The following is a 22496-nucleotide window of genomic DNA, read 5'->3' on the forward strand; positions in this document are numbered from 1 at the left end:
TCAGGTATAAATCTTAAATTAAAGAAGTTTCTGCACACGAGAAGAAGTTTCAAGATCCAGGATTTAAATCAAGTTCGGCTCCTTCATTCAGTCTGGCTCAATATTGGTTAAGTTTTTAAAAAAAATTGGGGGGGGGGGTGTCACACTGATTTTTATTATTATTTAAGTGCTATTTTAGAAATCCAATATATCTCGACATGGTTAGTCCAGCGTGGGAGGGGTATTTTACAGGGTTGCCTATCAAACAATTTGATTAGGAGTTTGCAGGTGAAACAGACAAAAAAAGGCTTTCAATTAAAATTTGGTGCAGACTGGTCAATGGGTTCAAGAGTTATGATCGGACATCCAAACCCACACATTTTTTACTACTTTATATATAGACTGAAGGTTTATAATCTAAGTTTAGTTTGGAGGTTCCGCGATTTTTATCAAATATTCTCCTTATTTATCTTTCTCTTGGACCCTCCTATTCACAACAATACCCTCTGTCTGAATATTTATAATAGACCCTCCTATTCACAACGGTACCCTCTGTCTGAGAATTTATAAGGTAAATAGATGTTGAAGATTTCTTTTATAAAAAAGATGAAAATACCATGTAAATTTGAACTCAAAAGTAACTTTTATCAAGAACCCAAAATTAAAAATAATCAAATTTCAGATATAAAATCAAGGATATTTAATTGATCCTTGATCAGACAAAGGGAATGAATCAGATGTGTCTCTCTATTATTAAAAATGCAAGTAAGGTTAACAAACCATTTGAAAAAATAGAGAAGCAAGGGAATAGGCGTATTCCTTTCCACCGTGGCCTGGACGATATTTTTATGGGTGTGTGGGGGGGGGGTGTATTGGGACTCATTCACAATCTCGAAAATAAGATGTTCATCTTCAAACCTCATTTTTTCCTTAAAATTTTCCCAGAAAATGTGTTTTTTTAGCATATTAGCTAACTACATATTTATTCACTATATTAGGAATATAATTTAAAAGGAACGCAATAACAATAATATAATAATAAAAACTAGCTAAAGTTCCGGCGTTGCCCAAGGAAAAACAAACTTTTAATTTTTTTTAGCCGAAGAGACGCCCAGGCTACCCATGAGTGTCCACAAAAAATATCAGCCTATTCGGTCCAGCCGATTGGGCGGTTATGATGGAACATATATACGAATGTCTTGTTTTATTATATACATGATAATTATAAGGGTTTTCCTTCCATATTTATCATAATACAGCTAATAATTAGGGATTTACCCCCAACAGCAGAAATACCCAAATATAACAAATACATCCAGTACTGGGAGATCTTATTTTATAGATATCGAGATCAATGCTTTTTTGATCGCAGATTAATTTATTCTTTTTTTCAAAATCCCCACAACTAAAATGAAGAGATCAAGCGTTGATCCTTAAAATGCCTTAAAATCCTTAAAATGCCTGCAGTGGATATCGATATCAAGAGATTGAGCGATCGGGTATCCAACGACCAACACCTAAGTTCCCTGGAATTCAAAGAGATGCCAATAAAATGTTATAAAAAAGACTATTATTTTTTCCAAAAATTGTTAATTATACAATATTCATACAATATAAATATAAACTAACCATTTTGTTAACAAAACTTTAAAATGTACGAAAAGTCATGTAAAAACTTGCATGTTTATGTATATTGTACATAAATATACACAAATAAAAAGTACTTCCTACCTTTTTGGCGTATTCGTGTAAACAAGAAACAGGATTGGTTGCTGCTATAACAAAATTTTCTCCCTCAACAACCTAAAATATTAAATTCAATGAAATTCTTTTTTCTTTTTCAAAGTACTGCTTTTTTAAATCGATTTTTTTCAATATTTTTTTTCAAAATTTCACGGGCAACGCTAGGCCGGCACTCCAGCTAGACAGTAATAATAATATCTAGCTGAAGAGCCCGGCGTTGCTCAGGTCACTCATAGTTAATCCTGCTGTCTACCCGCGCTTGGTCATATATCATGATTCTAGCTGAAGTGCCCTGCGTGGCCCGTGGAATTAAAAAGTTTCAACTTTTTTAGCCTATGTCACTCCCCGAGTGTTCCCTCAAAAATGTCAGCAAATTCGGTCCAAGGGGAGGTGTGGGGGTAGATCAGAATTGATATAAAGAAAGAAAAACAACAATGGATGGGGATGAACTAGGGTTTAACTGAGAAAATATTCTAAAACTTTTCACTGAGCGAGATGGAAAAGAAGGAAGTAAAGAGAGGGATAGGGAAAAGGAGAAGAAGGATGGGTGAGTATAAGGAGCGGAGAAGGAGGGTGGGGTGAATGAGAGGGATGGGGAAGTGAGGAAAAGGGGGGAAGAAGAGGACAGAAGGAGAAAATCTTAAAACCAAGAAAGAACATTTCCGGTGGGCCTCCCGAGTTCCCCAATCAAAATTTGAGGTAAATAGGTCCAGGGGTATCTGAGTTTTGATCGGACAAACAAACAGACAAACAAATAGAGAAGAAACAGTCCAGTGCGGAGTCCCAAAATCGAGAATAATCTTTAAACTGAATATTTAAAGAATATATAGAAATATTGATATGTAGATATAATTAAGCAACTTCATGTGACTCTGGACAATTTTGGATTAGGTTAAAATAGATAGATAGTCACGTGAAGTTCCCAAAAAATATGGGAGGGGAGGGATTTTACCAGACTTGGATTGCATTTAAAACCTTGGCGGCCAAAAAGGTAAAATTGTTTAATACGTGAGAATATAAAGAACTGTGAGAGTAAATGAATGAAAAGAACTGTGAGAGTAAATGAATGAAAAGAACTGTGAGAGTAAATGAATGAAAAGAACTGTGAGAGTAAATGAATGAAAAGAACTGTGAGAGTAAGTGAATGAAACGAACTGTAAGAGTAAATGAATGAAAAGAACTGTGAGAGTAAATGAATGAAAAGAACTGTGAAAGTAAGTGAATGAAAAGAACTGTGAGAGTAAACGACCATATTTGTAAAAATGACAATGTCCAATTCACATCGGTACCATTAAAGCTTTCTCTGATCAAGTGTGAATTAGATATCCATGTTTTTTTGTTTGTTTTTTAACTGTTCATTTTCATCTGTGGTTTCTTTTCAAAAAGTGACTTGCCTATTTCTTCCTTATATAAAACCATGGAGAAAATATCAGAGACTGAGTCAGCAAAAAAGAATTTTTCTTTTTCATTTTTTTAGAACTAGGTAAATCAGGCAATGTCGTCTTCGCATTAAAGGGACCATTCACTTATTTGGGTAATTTCAGGGTAAACTAAATTGTCTTTGAAAAGTAAGACTATTACCAATCAAGAGCAAATAGGCTGTTTAGTTTACCCTGAAATTACCCAAATAAGTGAACGGTCCCTTTAATGGTCACGTGAAAATACGCTTACACTCCCTTTAAGCAGAATATGTGGGGGAAGGAAAAGTTATATGTCTAAGGCTCAAAACTACATTTATCCACATTTGTCGCCCTTGCCCTTTTACAAGAAGAATAACCACGAACAGTCCTTTAAAAGTCATCTATATATAAATTTGGCTTGTCTGTCTGTCTGTTTGTTTGTTTGTTTGTTTGTTTGTCTGTCTGTCTGTTTGTATCCAATAAACGTCAAAACGGCTGAACCGATCGGGCCCAAATTTTTTGTGATCACCCCAGGGAAGGTTTATGAAAAATCAAAATTTCAAATATTTGTCTCCATCAAAATTCGATCGTCAATAAATTTTTAAAAATTTTGAAAATCCGCGAAATTTTTTGTGAAAATCCGCGAATTATTTTTGTTTTGTTCTACGATGTACACAAAGAGAACATGTTCACAACTAATTTAGAAGATGGGCGCGAAGCGCCCTCTAAGGCTAGAAAGAAGGGCGCGAAGCGCCTTGAATTTCTAGTACTTTATAGTCTATACCCCCTGTAATTGATATAATATACATGAAGCAAAATCTGAAAAAGTTGTGCGACGTGGAGAACTATAAAAGTTTTAGTCAGGGAAGGGGGGAGTCCCTTGGGAGTGGAAAATGACAACCACATATTAATCCATCATCCAACTAGGGATTCTGGTAAAACACTTGGATAGAAAAAAGTTTTGATAGTTTTTAAACTTTCTTTATTTGAAATACTACGCTTCTAGTCTAGCACCAGCTACACCTCCCCCCCCCGTCCCCCACTCAAGTAAAAACAAGGGTCTGTATTTCTAAAAAATTTTCAAAAAAATAAAAAAATTGGGCATAAACAGACAAGTTTTTTCATATACAGTATACACCCCTGGTAAAAATAAAATACTTTTCTTGTTACCTAAATCACAATCACAAAGGATTTTCTATACATTCATTATAAAAATTTTTTTGAAGGAACCTATGGGTACCTGGGGGTTACATATATTAAAAAAAATTTAAAAACTCCTTTAAAAATTAATTTTTCTTTTCAAAATTAATTTATTTTTCAGGGGCAACAACGGGCACTTCAGCTAGTTTGCAGGACCCGGCGTTGCTAGTGGAAAAAAACTTTGAAAATTTTTGTTTTTTAAATATTAAAAAAAAAAAAAAAAATTTGGAATAAAATTAAAAATTCGAATTTTTATAAGCCTTAGACACTCCCAGTCTCCCAGCCTATCCAAGAGTGTCCTCAAAAATGTCATCCCAATCGGTCAAGCCGTTTGGCCGGCTATAGAAGATAAAATTATAAAATTGATCTACTTACCCGAGCATGAGCTGGTCCAGTCTCAGATAGTAGAGTCCATTCAGGGGTACAGCTGAACATCAATCAATCAATATATATATAATATTAATTCTTTAGCTAAACTTGACTTCGCAATCAATTCAGTGGAAAAAGAAACAAACTGCAATTTTGTCAGTGTCTAAAAAGCTTATGCACGAGGAGGGACGGAATTTATGTCAATCAATCTGTTTGTTTATTTATCAATTTGTATATCAATCAATTAATCAATCAATATATCAAACAATCAACCAATCAATATAGCATAGCAATCAATCAATCAATATAGCAATAAATCAATCAATTTTAATATATATCAATCACTCAATCAATTATTCAATCAATCTAAGTTAGTAATCAAATCAGTGAATGAAATTAATTTAACTAAACAAATAATATTAATCGAATAAATCAATCCCACATCCACTTGTAAAATGTCCGATTCACAACCCTTTAAACATTTGTCTCATCGAGGATAAATGAGAACACCTCCCTATTTTTCTAATTGAAAATAGATTAGTGGATTCTCTATTTATACTTTTAAGATGGTTTACTCAAATGACGGTTTAGAGAGAATTAATGTACCTCAGACATACCTTGGAGTCCTTTAAAATTATGACCAATCTCTCAAACTTAAAAAAAAACATCTAAACTTCATCAAAATGATTAACCACTGTTTTTAATGGAATTTGTTTAAGAATAATTTAGAAAAGTTATCAAGAACAATCAAGATCAATCATAATCTAAATACATCAACTTTAAAGCAGAACCCATACTGACGGATGAAGAGGGTGGAAGGGGAGATGGGGAGGGGGAGGTTGAAACCGTCAATTATTGAGGGATGGTTTAATTAATTTGCAGAAGCCATCGAATCCAAGTTTAAACCACAAACCTGATCAATAATCTATTGAATGGGAAGAAGGGGGGGCAGTGAACTGTAGAGGGAGGGGGGAAGGGTAAGTTTTAGAGATTCAACAAATAAAAGACATTAAAATTTAAAAAATAAAGAAGCCACTACCAAAAAAGTTGAATTGTAACTCCGTTATGCTAGTGTCCATTATAATGGCCCATCGTATACAGTGTACAGTGTACACAGTACATCTTGTTTCGAAGAAAATTAGACAATCTATTTAAAATATGGCAGAGAATCTAATTTTGTCGATGGTTTGACATTAAAAAAACCCGGTGGGAAAAGACAGGAATGTTCTTGGCTTGGTTTTGAGATTTTAAGATTAGTGGGTCGACTTAAATAGATAAAAATAGCTAAAATCGTAATCTATAACTAAGCACGGGTAAACGGTGGGATCAACTATGCGTAACTTGGGCAACGCTGTGTTCCCAATAAAGTGGAAACAAGAAAACTAGAAAGTAATTAAAATAAAAACAAAAAATTAATCAAAATATAATCAATCATATCAATCATCAATCAATCAATCAATAAACAAATGTTCCCCAAATCAAATCAAATAAAAAACAATCTTACTTATTCGTCATTGCAATTTCATTGAGGAGCATGGTTGTGTTCTTCACGTCCCCTGAAACCGGAACAGACTCCTCTTCTTCCGGTATTGGTAAACCACCTGAAAATTAAGGGGACTGTAAACATTAATTCAGATGACCACCTGGATATTAAAGGGACTGTAAACATTATTTCAGATGACCACCTGGACATTAAAGGGACTGTAAACATTAATTCAGATGACCACCTGGATATTAAAGGGACTGTCGACGTTATTTCAGATGACCACCTGGACATTAAAGGGACTGTCAACGTTATTTCAAATGACCACCTGGACAATAAAGGGACGTAAACGTTAGTTCAAATGACCACCTGGACATTAAAGGGACTGTAAACATTATTTAAGATGACCACTTGGACATTAAAGGGACTGTAAACGTTATTTCAAATGACCACTTGGACATTAAAGGGACTGTAAACATTATTTCAACTGACCACCTGGACATTAAAGGGACTGTAAACATTATTTCAACTGACCACCTGGATATCAAAGGGACTGTAAACATTATTTCAAATGACCACCTGGGCATTAAAGGGACTGTAAACATTATTTCAAATTACCACCTGGATATTAAAGGGACTGTCAACATTATTTCGAATGACCACCTGGACATTAAAGGGACTGTAAACATTATTTCAACTGACCACCTGGATATTAAAGGGACTGTAAACATCATTTCAAATGACCACCTGGATAATAAAGGGACTGTCAACATTATTTCAGATGACCATCTGGACATTAAAGACTGTCAACATTATTTCAGATGACCACCTGGACATTAAAGACTGTCAACATTATTTCAGATGACCACTTGGATATTAAAGGGACTGTAAACATTATTTCAGATGACCATCTGGACATTAAAGAGACTGTAAACGTTATTTTAATTGACCACTTGGACATTAAAGGGACTGTCAACATTATTTCAAATGACCACCTTGACATTAAACGAACTGTAAACATTATTTCAGATGACCACCTGGATATTAAAGGGACTGTAAACATTATTTCAACTGACCACCTGGATATTAAAGGGACTGTAAACATTATTTCAACTGACCACCTGGAAATTAAAGAGACTGTAAACATTATTTCAGATGACCACCTGGATATTAAAGGGACTGTAAACATTATTTCAACTGACCACCTGGATATTAAAGGGACTGTAAACGTTATTTCAAAAGACCATTTACATAGATATTAAAGGTACTGTTGATTGAACCTCTATTCATAGAATTGCACGTACGATTCACAATGTACTCTTATATATGATCAAGATTGAATGAGATATTCTTATTTTCATAACTAAAGTTGTTGATTATTTTCAACTAAGGTTCTTAGCAAGAGGTGCTTGCAGATTATGCAACAAGGACAATTAAGGATATCGTCAGATTTCAAATCATTATAACAAAGAAACTTTGCTACTTTGATAAAATAAGGGTCCCATTGCGAATCGTTTTCATTGAGGGTCCTTTGAAATTAAGTCCAAGAGCTATAAAATCCCCCTGTCGCCCCATTTTTGTGAAGCGAAAAGTTCAAAAAAGAAATCCAAAAGATATTGTAAAAAAAAAGGGGGAGCAACAATAAACAAAAATGAAATAGAGAGGTAATAAAAGCTTAATAAAAACTTAATGATTATGATTTGAAAGATAAAGGTTAGATGAGGTTGGACAGGAGAGTATAGGGACTGCAGACGTAATTTCAATATAAACATTCCTTTAAAACAACAGGCGGCATGTGTTTGATTTACAACAGTGTCTGGTCAAAAATCGCAAATTTTTGCTACAGAAACAATGCAGTACTTTTTCATAATCAATCACTTTTCTAGCTAGATATCCTGATTTAAAGGGTAATGTTGTGTACCGGATATGATCCTCTCTAAATGGAAGGTCATTTGAAATTACAGATACAGTCCCTTTAACCGTGATTTTCTTAGAATAATGTTTGACCATTTGATTTTCATAGTTTTAGATTAGATGGATATAAAGATATATATATATAAACAGATAGATAGACATACTGACTGACAGTCAGATAGACAGACAGATAGATGTATAGATGAGAATAAATATTACCTGGCTTGGCAATAACAGATAGATTAAGAGATAGATAGATAGATAGATAGATAGATAGATAGATAGATAGATAGATAGATAGATAGATAGATAGATAGATAGATAGATGGATAGACAGATAGATATAAAGATGAATATAAATATTACCTGGCTTGGCAATAACTTTCCCTGCTCCTGACGGATCCGCCATCTGTCTGACTATTGGTAAAGCCTGAAATTAAAGTAGCCTTAAATTTTTTTTATTTTTTTTATTTCAAATCAAAAATGGAAGCATTTTGTTCTCCCGCCGTTCTCATCCAAAGGACTGGTCAAGTTGTTTTAATAGTTCAATTAATTAAACAAAAGCCAATTTTTTCATACTTTATACCCATAAATCTATTTTTGCCCCCCTTATAAACACTTTTTTTAAAGGGGGGGGTTGATTTTTAAAGAAAAATACACCCCTTAGGAGAAAAAATATTAACTTGAAGGCAAAATATATATTTATGGTTGTTTTTTCAAATACACTTTCTAACATGGAAGAAGAATTGTTCAACAAAGTATTTGCCCTCAAAAGTTGATCTGCGCAAGCCTTAATAAAATATTAGGGAAATATTTGAAGAGTTGGACAATGATTTTATAATAAAATAAAAACCCCTGACTAAAATCAAGAACTATCTTTGCTTACAAATAAACTATGCAGTTATTAGATTAATGAAAACAATGATTCTCCTGTGCAGCACCGCGTAAAATTAAAGTGACTGTACGCGTCATTTCAAGCGAACTCCATGCAAAGATGACAATGCCAGATTTACAATGATACCCTTCAAAGCTTTGTCTAATCAAGTATGAATTAGAACTTCATGTATTTTGTTTTTTCAGAGTCCGAATTTAAAGAATTTGAGCCGCGGCTTAAACTTAAGCTGTGGCTCAAATGTGGTTGGTTCCACTTAAAATCGTATTCAATGTGTCAATATTTAAGCCGGTGCTGAATTGAAACCGGTTTTTATAGGATTTGAGACGCGGCTCAAATTCATTAAATTCTGACTCAGAACTTTTTATTTTGATTTGTGGTTTCTCTGCAAACGTAACTTGCGCAATTTTTGCTTATAAAAAAAATGGAGAAATTATCAGAAAAACAACGTTATCTTCAACATTTTTGATCAGATTAAAGTTTTAATGGTACCGTTGTAAATCGGGCATTGCCATCTTTGCATGGAGAGTCACTTGAAATTACACTTACAGTTTCTTTAGCCTTCCTGCTAGAAACTGCAGTACGCTTTGTTTGTAAACAAAGTTATCTTGACTACGATTAAGATCCAGACTAGCAAAGATTATCTGAACTAGAGACAATCTAAAAATTAGCATAATCAGAACCCAACTTATGAATTAATTAATTAATTAAATAATTCCCCCACTGCTACTAACAACATAAACATAACAAATAAACAGGAATGTGTTTTTCAAAAAAATATGATTTTCAATGCTAGAGGGAAAAGAATAGAATTAATTTAAATCTAATTAAAAAAGTAAAAAATGTCATTTCAACATTTTATTAAAAATATGTTTCGAACTAATTTAAGTTTCTTCAATTTTTAAGATTTTCTTCCATCATTTAATCTCGAATCTTAGGCATAAAAAAAAATAAGAAATTTTAAATATTACCTCATAGATGGGGGGATAATATGAACTCTCTCTCCCCCCCCCCCCCCCCCCCCCCCTCCCTCCCTGTACAAATAAGAGTACCTGAGTACTAGCATTATGTTTAGCCTGCTGAGGGAGCTCAGCCTGTCCATAGAATTCATAACCAGCTACATTCAACTGTACTCTAGTCATTGTAATCATTATTAGTATTAGTATTATTATTGTTATTATCAATATTATTATCAAAAACTAACAGAATTTATAACCAGCTATATTCAACTGTACTCTAGTCATTGTAATCATTATTAGTATTATTATTATTGTTGTTATTATCAATAATATTTTCAATAACTAATAGAACTCATAACTAGCTACATTCAACTGTACTCTAGTCATAGTAATCATTATTAGTATTTTTATTTTTGATGTTATTATCAATATTATTATCAATATCTAACAGAACTCATAACTAGCTACATTCAACTGTACTCTAGACATTGTAATCATTATTAGTATTATTAATATTAGTGTTATTATCAATATTATTATCAATATTATTATCAATATCTAACAGAATTTATATCCAGCTATATTCAACTGTACTCTAGACATAGTAATCATTATTAGTATTATTAATATTAGTGTTATTATCAATATTATTATCAATATCTAACAGAATTTATAGCCAGCTATATTCAACTGTACTCCTGTAGTAGTATTAGTATTATTATTATTGTTGTTGTTATTATCAACTTTATTATCAACAGCTCATACAAGTGTATGTTAGTTCAGACATAACTTTTTTTTTGTTTTTAATAATGATTGATAAACAAAAAATCACAATAACATATCTAAGAAAACAATAAAAAAAATCAGATGAGACAATTTAGGTGATAGATTTATGAAAAGCATAAATAATTTTTTTTAAAGAAACATTTTAAAAGGAAAAGGAGCAAACCTGTAATTTCCCAGCATATCTTTCTTACTCCACATCCTCATACTGAATAACAATACATTTTGTGATTTATGTTTTAAAGTAGTCTCATGTTTTATGTGATCTATTCTTTATTTATAAAGTAGTAGTCTTATACTTGGAAAAACTAAATGAACTTGGACTCCTTACGCTGGACCAGAGAAGAAAAAGATTTGACCTTATTCAGACATTTAAAATAATCAGAGGTTATGACAAAGTAGAGGCTGATACTTGGTTTAATCTGGTTGGTTCAGAAGTTGCAAGACCTACTAGACTGACGGCGTATAAGGACAATATAATCCCAAAACACTCTAGAATGGATCTAAGGCAAAATTTTTACTCAAATCGAGTAGCAAATCAATGGAACAGCTTGCCGTTGGATATTAAGGAAGCAAAGTCAATTAATATCTTCAAAAATTTGCTTGATGAGCATTTGTTTAACTAGAAAATCTTTGTGCCAGGACTAGAGAGCAAGGACTAAACCAATGAGGATGCACAATGTGAGGTTAAGATCTCTACTCCGTGAGGTCCAGACCAGAGATTCCCGCTATGTTCCTAACTGGAGCCCTGGGGATTAAACATCAAGTATTCCAAGTAAGTAAGTGTTATCTATTCTATATTTATAAAAAAGTGGTCTTATGTTTTATGTGATCTATTTTTTATTTATAAAGTAGTAGTCTCATGTTTTATGTTATCTATTCTTTATTTTTAAAGTAGTAGTCTCATGTTTTATGTGATCTATTCTTTATTTATAAAGTAGTAGTCTCATGTTTTATGTGACCTATTCTATATTGATAAAGTAGTAGTCTTATGTTTTATGTGATCTATTCTTTATTTATAAAGTAGTAGTCTTATGTTTTATGTGATCTATTCTTTATTTATAAAGTAGTAGTTTTATGTTTTATGTGATCAATTCTATATTTATAAAGTAGTAGTCTTATGTTTTATGTGATCTATTCTATATTTATAAAGTAGTAGTCTTGTGCTTTATGTGATCTATTCTTTATTTATAAAGTAGTAGTCTCTGTTTGCCTGTTTGTTTTTTGTTTGGATGTCATTAACCCCTTGTCATGTTTGTCTCAAATATTGATTAGAGAACGCGGTAGACCCACGGGAATGTTCCTAGCCTGAGTAGGTTGACATTTCTAGGCAAAGCTGGGGTCCCAAGCTACTATTATTATTATTATACAATGATCTTTTAAAGATATCCAATGTGGAATCTCAAGACCGCCAAGGGTTTAACAGGCCAATTCCCACAGTTACCCCTTTACACGGGACCTTGGACTGCCTTACTTATCTTTTATGGGGTTGTCGAATTTTGCCAGAGTAGGTAATTCCGTATGCGTGCTTATATTATTATAGTTTATGTTTAATGTAAAAAATAATTCAAGCTTTTCTTCTTATATGGGGTCATTTGAGTTGCCAAAAAAAATCTGATGGATTCAGTCATTTTGACGTTTATTGGATACAGACAGACAATATATGTATATATTGTATATATATATAAAGTTGTAATCTCTGTTTGTCTGTCTGTTTATTTGTCCAATCATAACTCAGGAACCCCCGGACCGATTGTCACAAATTTTGGTTGGGGAACTGGGGAGGCCCACGAGAATGCTCTTAGTTTGGTTTTGTGATTCTAAGTTGAGAGTGGGTTGACTTTCATAGCGAAAATTTAGTTTCCCGGTAAAATCGTTCAAGTGCGGGTAAACGAAGGGAGTAACTTTTAGTAACCTGGGCAGCGCTGGGTTCCTAAGCTAAAGCTAGTGTATATATATAGGGGTGTATATAAATATAGCGTAATGGATGGAGGGTAAAAGGAGGCAGGGGTATTTTCAAGAAAATTGTCTCTTAATCAGTAATTAAATCTTTTTCATCCCGTCTAATTTCCTTCAAACCATATCATTTTACTTTCGATGGAGGTAGGGATATTATTTTTCAGAATTACCCCCCCCCCGCACAGGGGGAACATGATTTTTGACGGTTTAATGGGGGAATGGAAAATTATACATCAAAACGTAATTTTTTTTTTATTATTTTTGATACTTTTCACCCACCATTTTTTAGGGAAAAAAAATAATTTTCAAAAAAGGGGGAAATCATTTTTCAAGAAAATATTCACCCCTGACTGAAAGATTATTGAAACATAAAAAAAGGGATGGAAGGGATAACAGGAAATTAAAAGATAATATTAAAAATTAGTGCTTAGAATTTATTTTGATCCGCCCAGTAAATAAGTGGATTCGGTTACGCTCCTGTATATTTCTTTAATTTTTGCTAATTTCCAAAAGCAGTGCTAAGGAATGAATCAAATTCATTTATTGCGGATCCGGTTTCGGATCGAGAAAATGAATATTATTTAAGTTTTAATAACTTTTTGTACAAAAAAAAAACTTTTAAAAACGTTCTTATGCACAAACTTTATTTACAATTTCATAATCACTTAAAATGTGCACGTTTTGAGATCAAAAAACTTGAATCCTTATTTTGATATTAAATCAATAATATCTCAACAAATTATAAACCCCTCCCCCCTCGCTCCTTTTCGTATGTTTCAGTTCATTGGTAATATTTATTCCTAGCGGAAAAAAATAGGGTTTATTAACTGAATTATAAACAATAATTGATATTAAATGAAAAACTAATGATTTTTAGTGTTTAGTATATAAGTTTTGTATATTCAAATGTTCGGGACCAGAACTCCCACCAATGGCAGTGCAGAATTATTGTCACATGTCTCCGACTGTATCATGTGACAATGATACTGCACTGCCATTAGTGGGAGTTCTGGTCACGTGCAGTAATTCTAGAAAATAAACACCCCTGAGAAAACGGTGTATTAACCTTCCTTACACCAATGTTCACTTTATATATTAAGAGTGACAGGGAATTATGGGTTGATTATTTTCTCAACCAAAACAATAAACAATAAACAATATTTCTTTTACATTAGATTTGTTATTTTGCTCAAAAACATGGAGAAAATTTCCTTCCTTTTTCCTTTCTTAGGAATTACTAGCTATTTTACTACAGTGGGTCCTATAAAACCAGTGCTTAAGCTCTGCAAGATCTGGATCCGGATCTGAAAAAATATGCGGATCCATGGATCAGTATCCAAGGGGCAAAATATCAACCAAAAACTGAAAAAAAAATTACTCTCAAACCCCAAATCTGAACTATTAAAGAAAAAGGGATTATAAAAATTTCCTGATTTCTGAATGGTTTATCAAGTTTTAATATAAAATAATCGAAAAAAAAAATTTTAAATTCTTTGTTAAAAAAAATCTTATAGAAATGACCTTGATACGGATTCATTTTTTTCCAGTGCGGATCCAGGATCCGGATCCGCTTAAAAATTAAATGGATCATAAGCACTGCGTAAAACTGTGAAAAAAAGAAGACGATATTTAAGCAGTTTTCTTTCATTTATTGTTTTATAAAACAGATAGTTGTACTTATTAATTGAAATGGTTCTGTGTCCACTGCACAATTGCTATATCTCTTGTATTTGGACTATTTTTAATCGAGAGTCAAATGTTCACTTTATATATTAAGAGTGACAGGGAATTATGGGTTGATTATTTTCTCAACCAAAACAATAAACAATAAACAATATTTCTTTTACATTAGATTTGTTATTTAGCTCAAAAACATGGAGAAAATTTCCTTCCTTTTTCCTTTCATAGGAATTACTAGATATTTTACTACAGTGGGTCCTATAAAACCAGTGCTTAAGCTCTGCAAGATCTGGATCCGGATCTGAAAAAATATGCGGATCCATGGATCAGTATCCAAGGGGCAAAATATCAACCAAAAACTGAAAAAAAAAAAAAACTTTTTAATTAAAGAAAAAGAGATTATAAAAATTTCCTGATTTCTGAATGGTTCATCATGTTTTAGTATAAAAATAATCGAACAAAAATTTGAAAATTCTTAGTTAAATAAAAATCTTAAAGAAATGACCTTGATACGGATCCATTTTTTTCCAGTGCGGATCCAGGACCCGGATCCGGATCCGCTTAAAAATTAAATGGATCCTAAGCACTGCGTAAAACTGTGAAAAAAGAAGACGATATTTAAGCAGTTTTCTTTCATTTATTGTTTTATAAAAACAGATAGTTGTACTTATTATGTGAAATGGTTCTGTGTCCACTGCACAATTGCTATATCTCTTGTATTTGGACTATTTTTAATCGAGAGTCTGACAGTCGTCTTCCTTAACCAAGGACTTTTTGTAAAAAGTCGTCTTCCTAGTCCAAGTAAATTTTAAAGATTAGGGGAATTATGGATTTGTGATTTCGCTCAACAACAAAAATTAAGATTGAAATCTTTAATTTTTTCAATCATAACTCCTTTTCTTAAAAAGCTTTAGGGAAGAACAAAACTATTATGAATTTCTAATATGTAACAGTGCTACGAGGTCACAAAGTCGAACAAAAAGTTTGTGGGCAAAAACCTCAATATATCTTTGCAATAGAAGATTTATTAAAGGAAAAGTAATTTTGCCGAAAACGCGGAAAAAATACGTTTTTCAAAAAAAAAAAACTCCCAAACTCCTGGCAAAAAAAATCCCAAACAATTAGATTGTAATCTAGGGTTGAAATCTTACATTGGAACCCTGGTTTCAGGGTTGCCAAGAAAATATCAGGGATTCAATAGCGACATAATTTTTGTTCACAAGTTGGAAAATATTGTTTTAAATGTTTTTAGACTGACCTGTGTTTAAACTCAAAATTATAGGGTTCAAGAAATTTAAAGTCCACATGTACTCCTTTCTTAGCAGCAATCTCGTGCAGTTCTAGAATATTAATTTTATCAATCAATCAACCAACCAACCCAAATAGGTTCTAGTACAATAGATGGCAACGTAGAATTTCTACACTCTCAGTACAGTTGTATTCTGTCGTCACAAGTGTCAATTCAGTTTTTGTGTCCGACAAAAATATTAATAATAGTGATAATTTTGGAATAAAGTGCTTTTCTTACAGTAAAGTAAGTGCAATTATATGTGTTCTTTATTTTCTGTTTTTACACTTTTTTATTTAATCTTGGAAAACATGTCAACCAATGAGAGATAATTTCGTTTTCCTAGTTATATTTGACACTTGTGACGTTGTGTATAAATGGTTCATTTCTCTGTTGCCACCTATTGTACTTGATAATCTATTTGAACCAACCGGACCATCAATCAACCCAAATTTCTTCTGGTCAAAATATGACTATGGCTTTCAAAAGGTACATCTTCAAACACAGAACTCAAAAGCGTTGTTCATAAAAAAAAAAATTAGTGGCAAAAAAGGGGTTTTAAGAAGGGAAGACAAATAGCCTTAACTTGGCCAATTTTTAAATATCGAAAAACTAAAAAATGTACCGTAATCAGCGGCCTTACGCGGATCGTTAAATACCCATATAGGCATGTTCTGAAGAATTTTTTTAGAGATTTTGAAAATTCTTTAAAAATTTACCTCCTTTTTTGTACATACCTGATGTTGCCGTGACTCCTATTCTCTTGGCTGTATTAAACATGGTTAGTTTTTTTTCTTTAGCTGTCTGGTACTTGGTGTTAGACAGAGCCTAATAATAATATGGTTAGTTTCTTTCTTTAGCTGTCTGGTACTTAGTGTTATAAAGAGCCTAATAATAATATGGTTAGTTTCTTTTCTTTAGCTGTCTGATACTTAGTGTTAGACAGAGCCTAATAATAATATGGTTAGTTTCTTTTCTTTAGCTGTCTGATACTTAGTGTTAGACAGAGCCTAATAATAATATGGTTAGTTTCTTTTCTTTAGCTGTCTGGTACTTAGTGTTAGACAGAGCCTAATAATAATATGGTTAGTTTCTTTTCTTTAGCTGTCTGGTACTTAGTGTTAGACAGAGCATAATAATAATATGGTTAGTTTCTTTCGTTAGCTGTCTGGTACTTGGTGTTAGACAGAGCCTAACAATAATACAATTAAATTTCTTTCTTTAGCCTAATAATAATAATTCTAATTTTATAATTCTAATTAGACAGAGCCTAATAATAATATGGTTAGTTTCTTTTCTTTAGCTGTCTGGTACTTAGTGTTATACAGATCCTAATAATAATATGGTTAGTTTCTTTTCTTTAGCTGTCTGGTACTTGGTGTTAGACAGAGCCTAATAATAATATGGTTAGTTTCTTTTCTTTAGCTGTCTGGTACTTAGTGTTAGACAGAGCCTAATAATAATATGGTTAGTTTCTTTTCTTTAGCTGTCTGGTACTTGGTGTTAAGACAGCGCCTATCAATAATACAATTAAATTTCTTTCTTTCGCCTAATAATAATAATTCTAATTTTGTTAGTTTTATAATACATTTTCCCTAAAATTCTTTTATTTTAAGAATGATGATTCAAATCTAGTGCACACATTTTTCTATGTAAGTAGAGAAAGTCACCGAGGTTGCCATCAGAGAGGTCCAGGCGGCATTTACTAGGATTTACCAAATGATGTAATGGATAAAGTATTCTAACACAAGTTGGGAAAATTATTATTCTTTGATGGGGAGAGGATATGTTAACAGATAAATATCCCACCTTACGACTGTAAGCTAAGTTTCAAGTGACCCTCCATGCAAAGATGGTAATGTCCGATTTTCAACGGTACCCTTGAAACCTTAATCTGATCAAAAATGTGGAAGTTCTGACTCAAAAAGTGTTGATTGTTTTTCTCCATTGCTTCTAATAAAAAAGAGAAACCGCAAATAAAAAAGTAAAACAGTTTAAAAAACAAAAATATTGATATCTAATTCATACTTAATCAGTCAAAGCTTTCAAGGGTATCTTGGTAAATCGGGAATGGACATCTTTGCATGGAGGGTCACTTGAAAAAAACAAATACAGTCCCTTTAAATGACGCAAATGCGTGGATTAACTAACCTTGAGAGCAGCGTTTTGACGCGCACACTTGAGGTTAGTTCCTCTCCCCTCGTATTCCTCAGTTCCAATAAACAACTTCACCTGGATATATGTATAAATAAAGTTCACAATAGCACTGCAAGTGTATTCTCCGTCCCAAAATGTATTTATAAATTGACTGTTCGTGTGATTTCAAGTGACCTTTCATTTGTAGAGTGGCATAATCGATTTACAAATTACAATGGTACCCTTTAAACCTTTGTTTGATCAAGGATCTCATAGATATTCTTATTTATATACCGGGAAATTAAGTGCAAAGAAACCGCGCAAGTGTACACTGGATCCGCACTGGAAAATGGATCCGGATCAAAGTCATTACCTTAAATTTTAATAAACCTTTTATAACAAAGCAGAATTTTCAATTTTTTTTCAATTTTTTTCACTTATTTTTATACTAGAACATGATGAACCATTCAGGAATCAGAAAATTAAATTTTTATAATTTTTTTTTCAATAGTTCAGATTTGGGTTTTGAGCGTAAAAAGTATTTTTTGAAGTTTTTGGTTGATATTTTCAAGATCCGGATCCGTATCCGGATCCAGGAAGCCAAAATCTTGCGGACCCAACGAATCCGGATCCTAAGCACTGGTTTAAAGGGTAAAACTGTGAATCGGAAATACCTCTGTTGAGTTGGAAGGTCACATGAAATTATGCTAACAGTCCCTTTAAGCCCGGTCCTATTGGGAAATGTGATACGAGAGATGGAATTATATATGAACCTTTGCAAAAAAAATCAATTGGTAAATCAATCAATCAATCAACCACTCAATCAATCAATCAATCAATCAATCAATCAATCAATCAATATTAAGTTTACCACATATTCGGTCATCTGAGGGTTTCCAGCTTCAGGATCCTGAACCTTCTCAAACCTGGAAGGGAGAATTCGTAAATATAAAAAAGGAGAATTCATTTTAAATTGAAAATGGAGGTATAGAGAATGAAAAATGTTTTGAAGACTACAATTGGTGATTTAGAAGATTTGAGAAAAACAGGTTAGCAGTTTTCCTGTAAAAAATTAATAAGAGAACATATATTTTCAACTCAAGACAAGTAACTTTTTTTAGGATTTTAAAATTTTGGGACACATTACCCTATATATATTCATCCTTTACATTTGTCGAAAGCAAAATTACATTAAACAATATAAAAGTTTACAAACTAATACTCTTTTCTCTGGATATCGCATTTTATACTTGACAGGGTTTGCCAAAAAAAAAAACAGGTACAATACAAGACTTTTAGCATGAGTATAGTTTAGCTATTCAGAGGTGGTTTTCAGAAATGGAGTTTTCTTGGTCCCAGTCTAGTGTTTTGGGACTCATTACCAATTTAAATACGTTTTCTTAAAAACATAATTATTTGATTCTAATTCAAGAAATCAGAACTTCCCTACGTTTTTTTTATTTTTAGATTTTTTTAAATGTGGCTTTAAGAAACCTACCTCTCGACCAGTTTGTTGGTGAATGCAAGTTCATGTAGCTTAGCCAATGCCTTGACAGGGTCAATCTAGATACGATACATAGATAAATGGATGGAGATAGATAGGTGGATGGGGATAGATAGATAGATGGTTCGACTAATATGTTTATGCCGTGTATGTTTAAAGTTTGTTTACTAACAAAAACTAGTTTTAACTTTTAAGTAGTATGATTTGCGTAGAAATCTGTAGTTGATTAAGCAAAATAAACACGTCACAATCTAGCGTACATTTTACTCCCCCTATCATGACGGGGGTCGATACATAGACACATGGATAGATGGATAAATGAATATATGAACATATGGGTGATAAATGGATAAATATCAAGATGAATGCAAGAATCTAGCCAGGACATTAACAAGTGTTTTATTTTAAGCTGGGGTTTACTGGTTGGTTTAAAAGGCCCTACCACCTATTTATATTCTTTTCTTGTCTGTTTTTTTTTGTTTGTTTTTGTGTGGTCTTACATGATCCCGGGGAAGGTTAATGGATGGTAAGAATTGAAAAATTTAGATTTTTTAAAATCCACGAAAAAAAATCATTGAATGAGAAACCAAGTATTATAAAATATGGTCCTATCATCATGTTAAATATATCTACCTGAGCTGGGGGTTCACTAGCTGGTTTAACAGGTCCTATCATCATGTTAAATATATCTACCTGAGCTGGGGGTTCACTAGCTGGTTTAACAGGTCCTATCATCTGCTCTTCAACTTCACTCTTCAGGGTAGAGTTAGACGAGGTCACAAACATCTATAGAATAGATATAGATTGACAGATATGACAAATAGATAGATAGATAGATTGAATTAGATAGATAGATAGATAGATAGATAGATGGATTGACAGATATATTAATAGAAAGATGAATAGATTTATAGATCAAAGATAGATGAATAATGGATAAGATAAACACCATAGATAGATAAATATAGAGAAATGGATAGATATACTATAGAGAGATGGATGGTTTTCAGATTAGGATAATGGTAAGGACCTGTAAAACCCTTATAGATATATATATATGGTTATCGATATATCGTGGTGGTGGTTAATAGTTAGATAGAAAGATGGACAAGTAATTATATGACTGAACTCAGAAGAATTATTTATATTTTTTCCAAAATTTAATTTTTACCTGGTTTTTTATTCCACTATTGGGGTATTCTTGTTTTATTTGTGCCCAGGTTCCAGCTCCCTTAATTAATATTTAATTCATTTTTATAATAAATAATAATAGGAGCTCCTGGGGGGGATAAAAATTTGGCCCCCTCCCTAGATTTATTCCTGCATACGCCCCAGGGGGCGGACACGTCATGTATGCTTGTCTGTAACAAAAGAGTGTGTGTAAGTAATACCGAACCGAAGGTGTGTACTGTAGGTATATACAGTACATACGAATCTCGGTATTTGTACAGTCTAGGAGAGTACATTTGTTTATTATTAATTGTTTACTTAAAAATAAGTTTAATATACATGTTATATATTATTTATACATTTAAGTCAACACTATAAGCCAAATTTTCATGCAAAGAATATAATTTGATTAAAGTTTACAATAAACTACTCTTTATTCAAGCTTATTTATAATTGACGACATTGTTCTGCAATTTCCTTGACTGTAGTCATGTTGTGCGTCAGTACCAAAAGAGTGTGTGTGTGTGTGTGTGTAATAAGGAACTCGTCTGCAAAGTAGTGCTACTGGATTTCTCATGTCAGACCAGCGCCATTTCCCTTCCTTTTATTCTTATTCCCTGATACGCCCTTGTTATATCTAGGGGTAATTCTGTAGATCTGTTATTTGAGGGTCACTTAAATAACGTCAAGAATGTCCTCCAATATTTTACTATACAGATATATTATCATTAAATTTGATATTTAAAAACAACACAACTGTTAGTGACCTAAGAGCAGTGTCTAGAATCCATTTCATTTTAATGCAGATCCGGATCCAGGTTCTGATTTTTTTAACAAATAAAAATGTTCGCTTATTTTAATGCTGAAACTTAATAAACCTTTCATCGATGAGGAATTTTTAATTATTCTCTTATTAATTAACAATTGAGTTTGAGGTTTGTGCTTTTAGAGCAAAATTTATTTTTTATCGAACTTGGATTTGATATTATTCCCCTAGGATCATGATCCGAATATTTTTGCGGATCCGGATCCTAAGCACTGCTTAAGACAACCCAATTTTGAATTGATAAAAGCATCCTTAGGCTTTTATGGCTTTCTATTTCTATTGTGAGCATTTATTCTCAGTATACATCATAAAACAATAACAAAAAAAGGTTGCGGATTTTAAATTTTTTTTTCGTGGATTTTCAAATTTTAACGAAAATCGAATTTTATTGGAGGCAAATTTTTGAAATTTTGAATACACATAAACCTTCCCTGGGGTCATATGAGATCTGAAGGGAAGGTTATTGTTTATTGTTTTATAATGAATTCAAAGATAAAATGCTCACTATTGAAATAGAAGATGGGCGAGCATTGTTCTGAAAATCACAATAGACTTACATGAGGTTGGATGGTTGAGAGGTTTGCTTGGTTAGATCCCTGCACCTGGCCATACATAGTGTATGCGCCCCTAAACAAATACAATATTTCAGGAGCATGGGAGGATAAGTTCTCTAGGAGGTTACTGTACCTTGATTGCTCTGTATCAGGGGCCAGGGTATATCCATAGCTCCAATTTTGATAATATGGATTAGGATTCATCGCGACAAAACGAAATTCTGAAATATCAAACCAAATTCTGATAAAAAAGTATTGTTAAGTCTTGATGTTTCCTCTTTTAAAATTGGTTTTATGAAAAGCTGGAACAAATTTTACTTAACAAAAACTTTAATCAATTTAAAAAGTATTAAAATATAAAGTTCATTTCATTTACATCTTTTTAATACGCTTTTTAAGAATGTTTTTGCTTTCGTCGATATTCGATAAATATTTAAAGCGCACCGATGGAATTATTGCCGCGACAAATTCTAACAGATTAATTAATAATATATTTTTCAGAGGTTAATAAATGTCGTCTCTTACTTTAATTTTTTTTAACTTTTCTTTAATACATATCTTTTTAGTTTATAGTCTTTGAATGATTAATTACTAATAGCATAACTGCAAAGGGATCTGTGGGGTGGATTAAAGGATTAAGGGGAGGGGGGGGGGTTC

General features: G+C 32.5%; 1 protein-coding gene across 1 annotated transcript in view; it reads right to left on the bottom strand.

Annotated features, from left to right (window-relative positions):
- The window catches only part of LOC111716129 (double-stranded RNA-binding protein Staufen homolog 2), a 26088-nt gene continuing 3592 nt past the window's right edge, over positions 1-22496 (bottom strand). Inside the window, exons 3-17 of the mRNA XM_023491555.1 lie at positions 21973-22062; positions 21843-21912; positions 20461-20520; positions 19983-20075; positions 19284-19348; positions 18657-18711; positions 17801-17881; positions 16387-16477; positions 15620-15701; positions 10889-10930; positions 10033-10114; positions 8455-8518; positions 6196-6292; positions 4698-4749; positions 1-12 (exon numbers count right to left, since the gene is read on the bottom strand). Of these exons, the coding sequence (XP_023347323.1) occupies positions 1-12; positions 4698-4749; positions 6196-6292; positions 8455-8518; positions 10033-10114; positions 10889-10930; positions 15620-15701; positions 16387-16477; positions 17801-17881; positions 18657-18711; positions 19284-19348; positions 19983-20075; positions 20461-20520; positions 21843-21912; positions 21973-22043 (1017 nt within the window). The 5' untranslated portion in view covers positions 22044-22062. The remainder of the gene's footprint in view (positions 13-4697; positions 4750-6195; positions 6293-8454; positions 8519-10032; positions 10115-10888; positions 10931-15619; positions 15702-16386; positions 16478-17800; positions 17882-18656; positions 18712-19283; positions 19349-19982; positions 20076-20460; positions 20521-21842; positions 21913-21972; positions 22063-22496) is intronic.

This window comes from Eurytemora carolleeae, unplaced genomic scaffold (assembly GCF_000591075.1).
Source record: "Eurytemora carolleeae unplaced genomic scaffold, Eaff_2.0 scaffold1967, whole genome shotgun sequence".
Lineage (NCBI taxonomy): Eukaryota > Metazoa > Arthropoda > Copepoda > Calanoida > Temoridae > Eurytemora > Eurytemora carolleeae.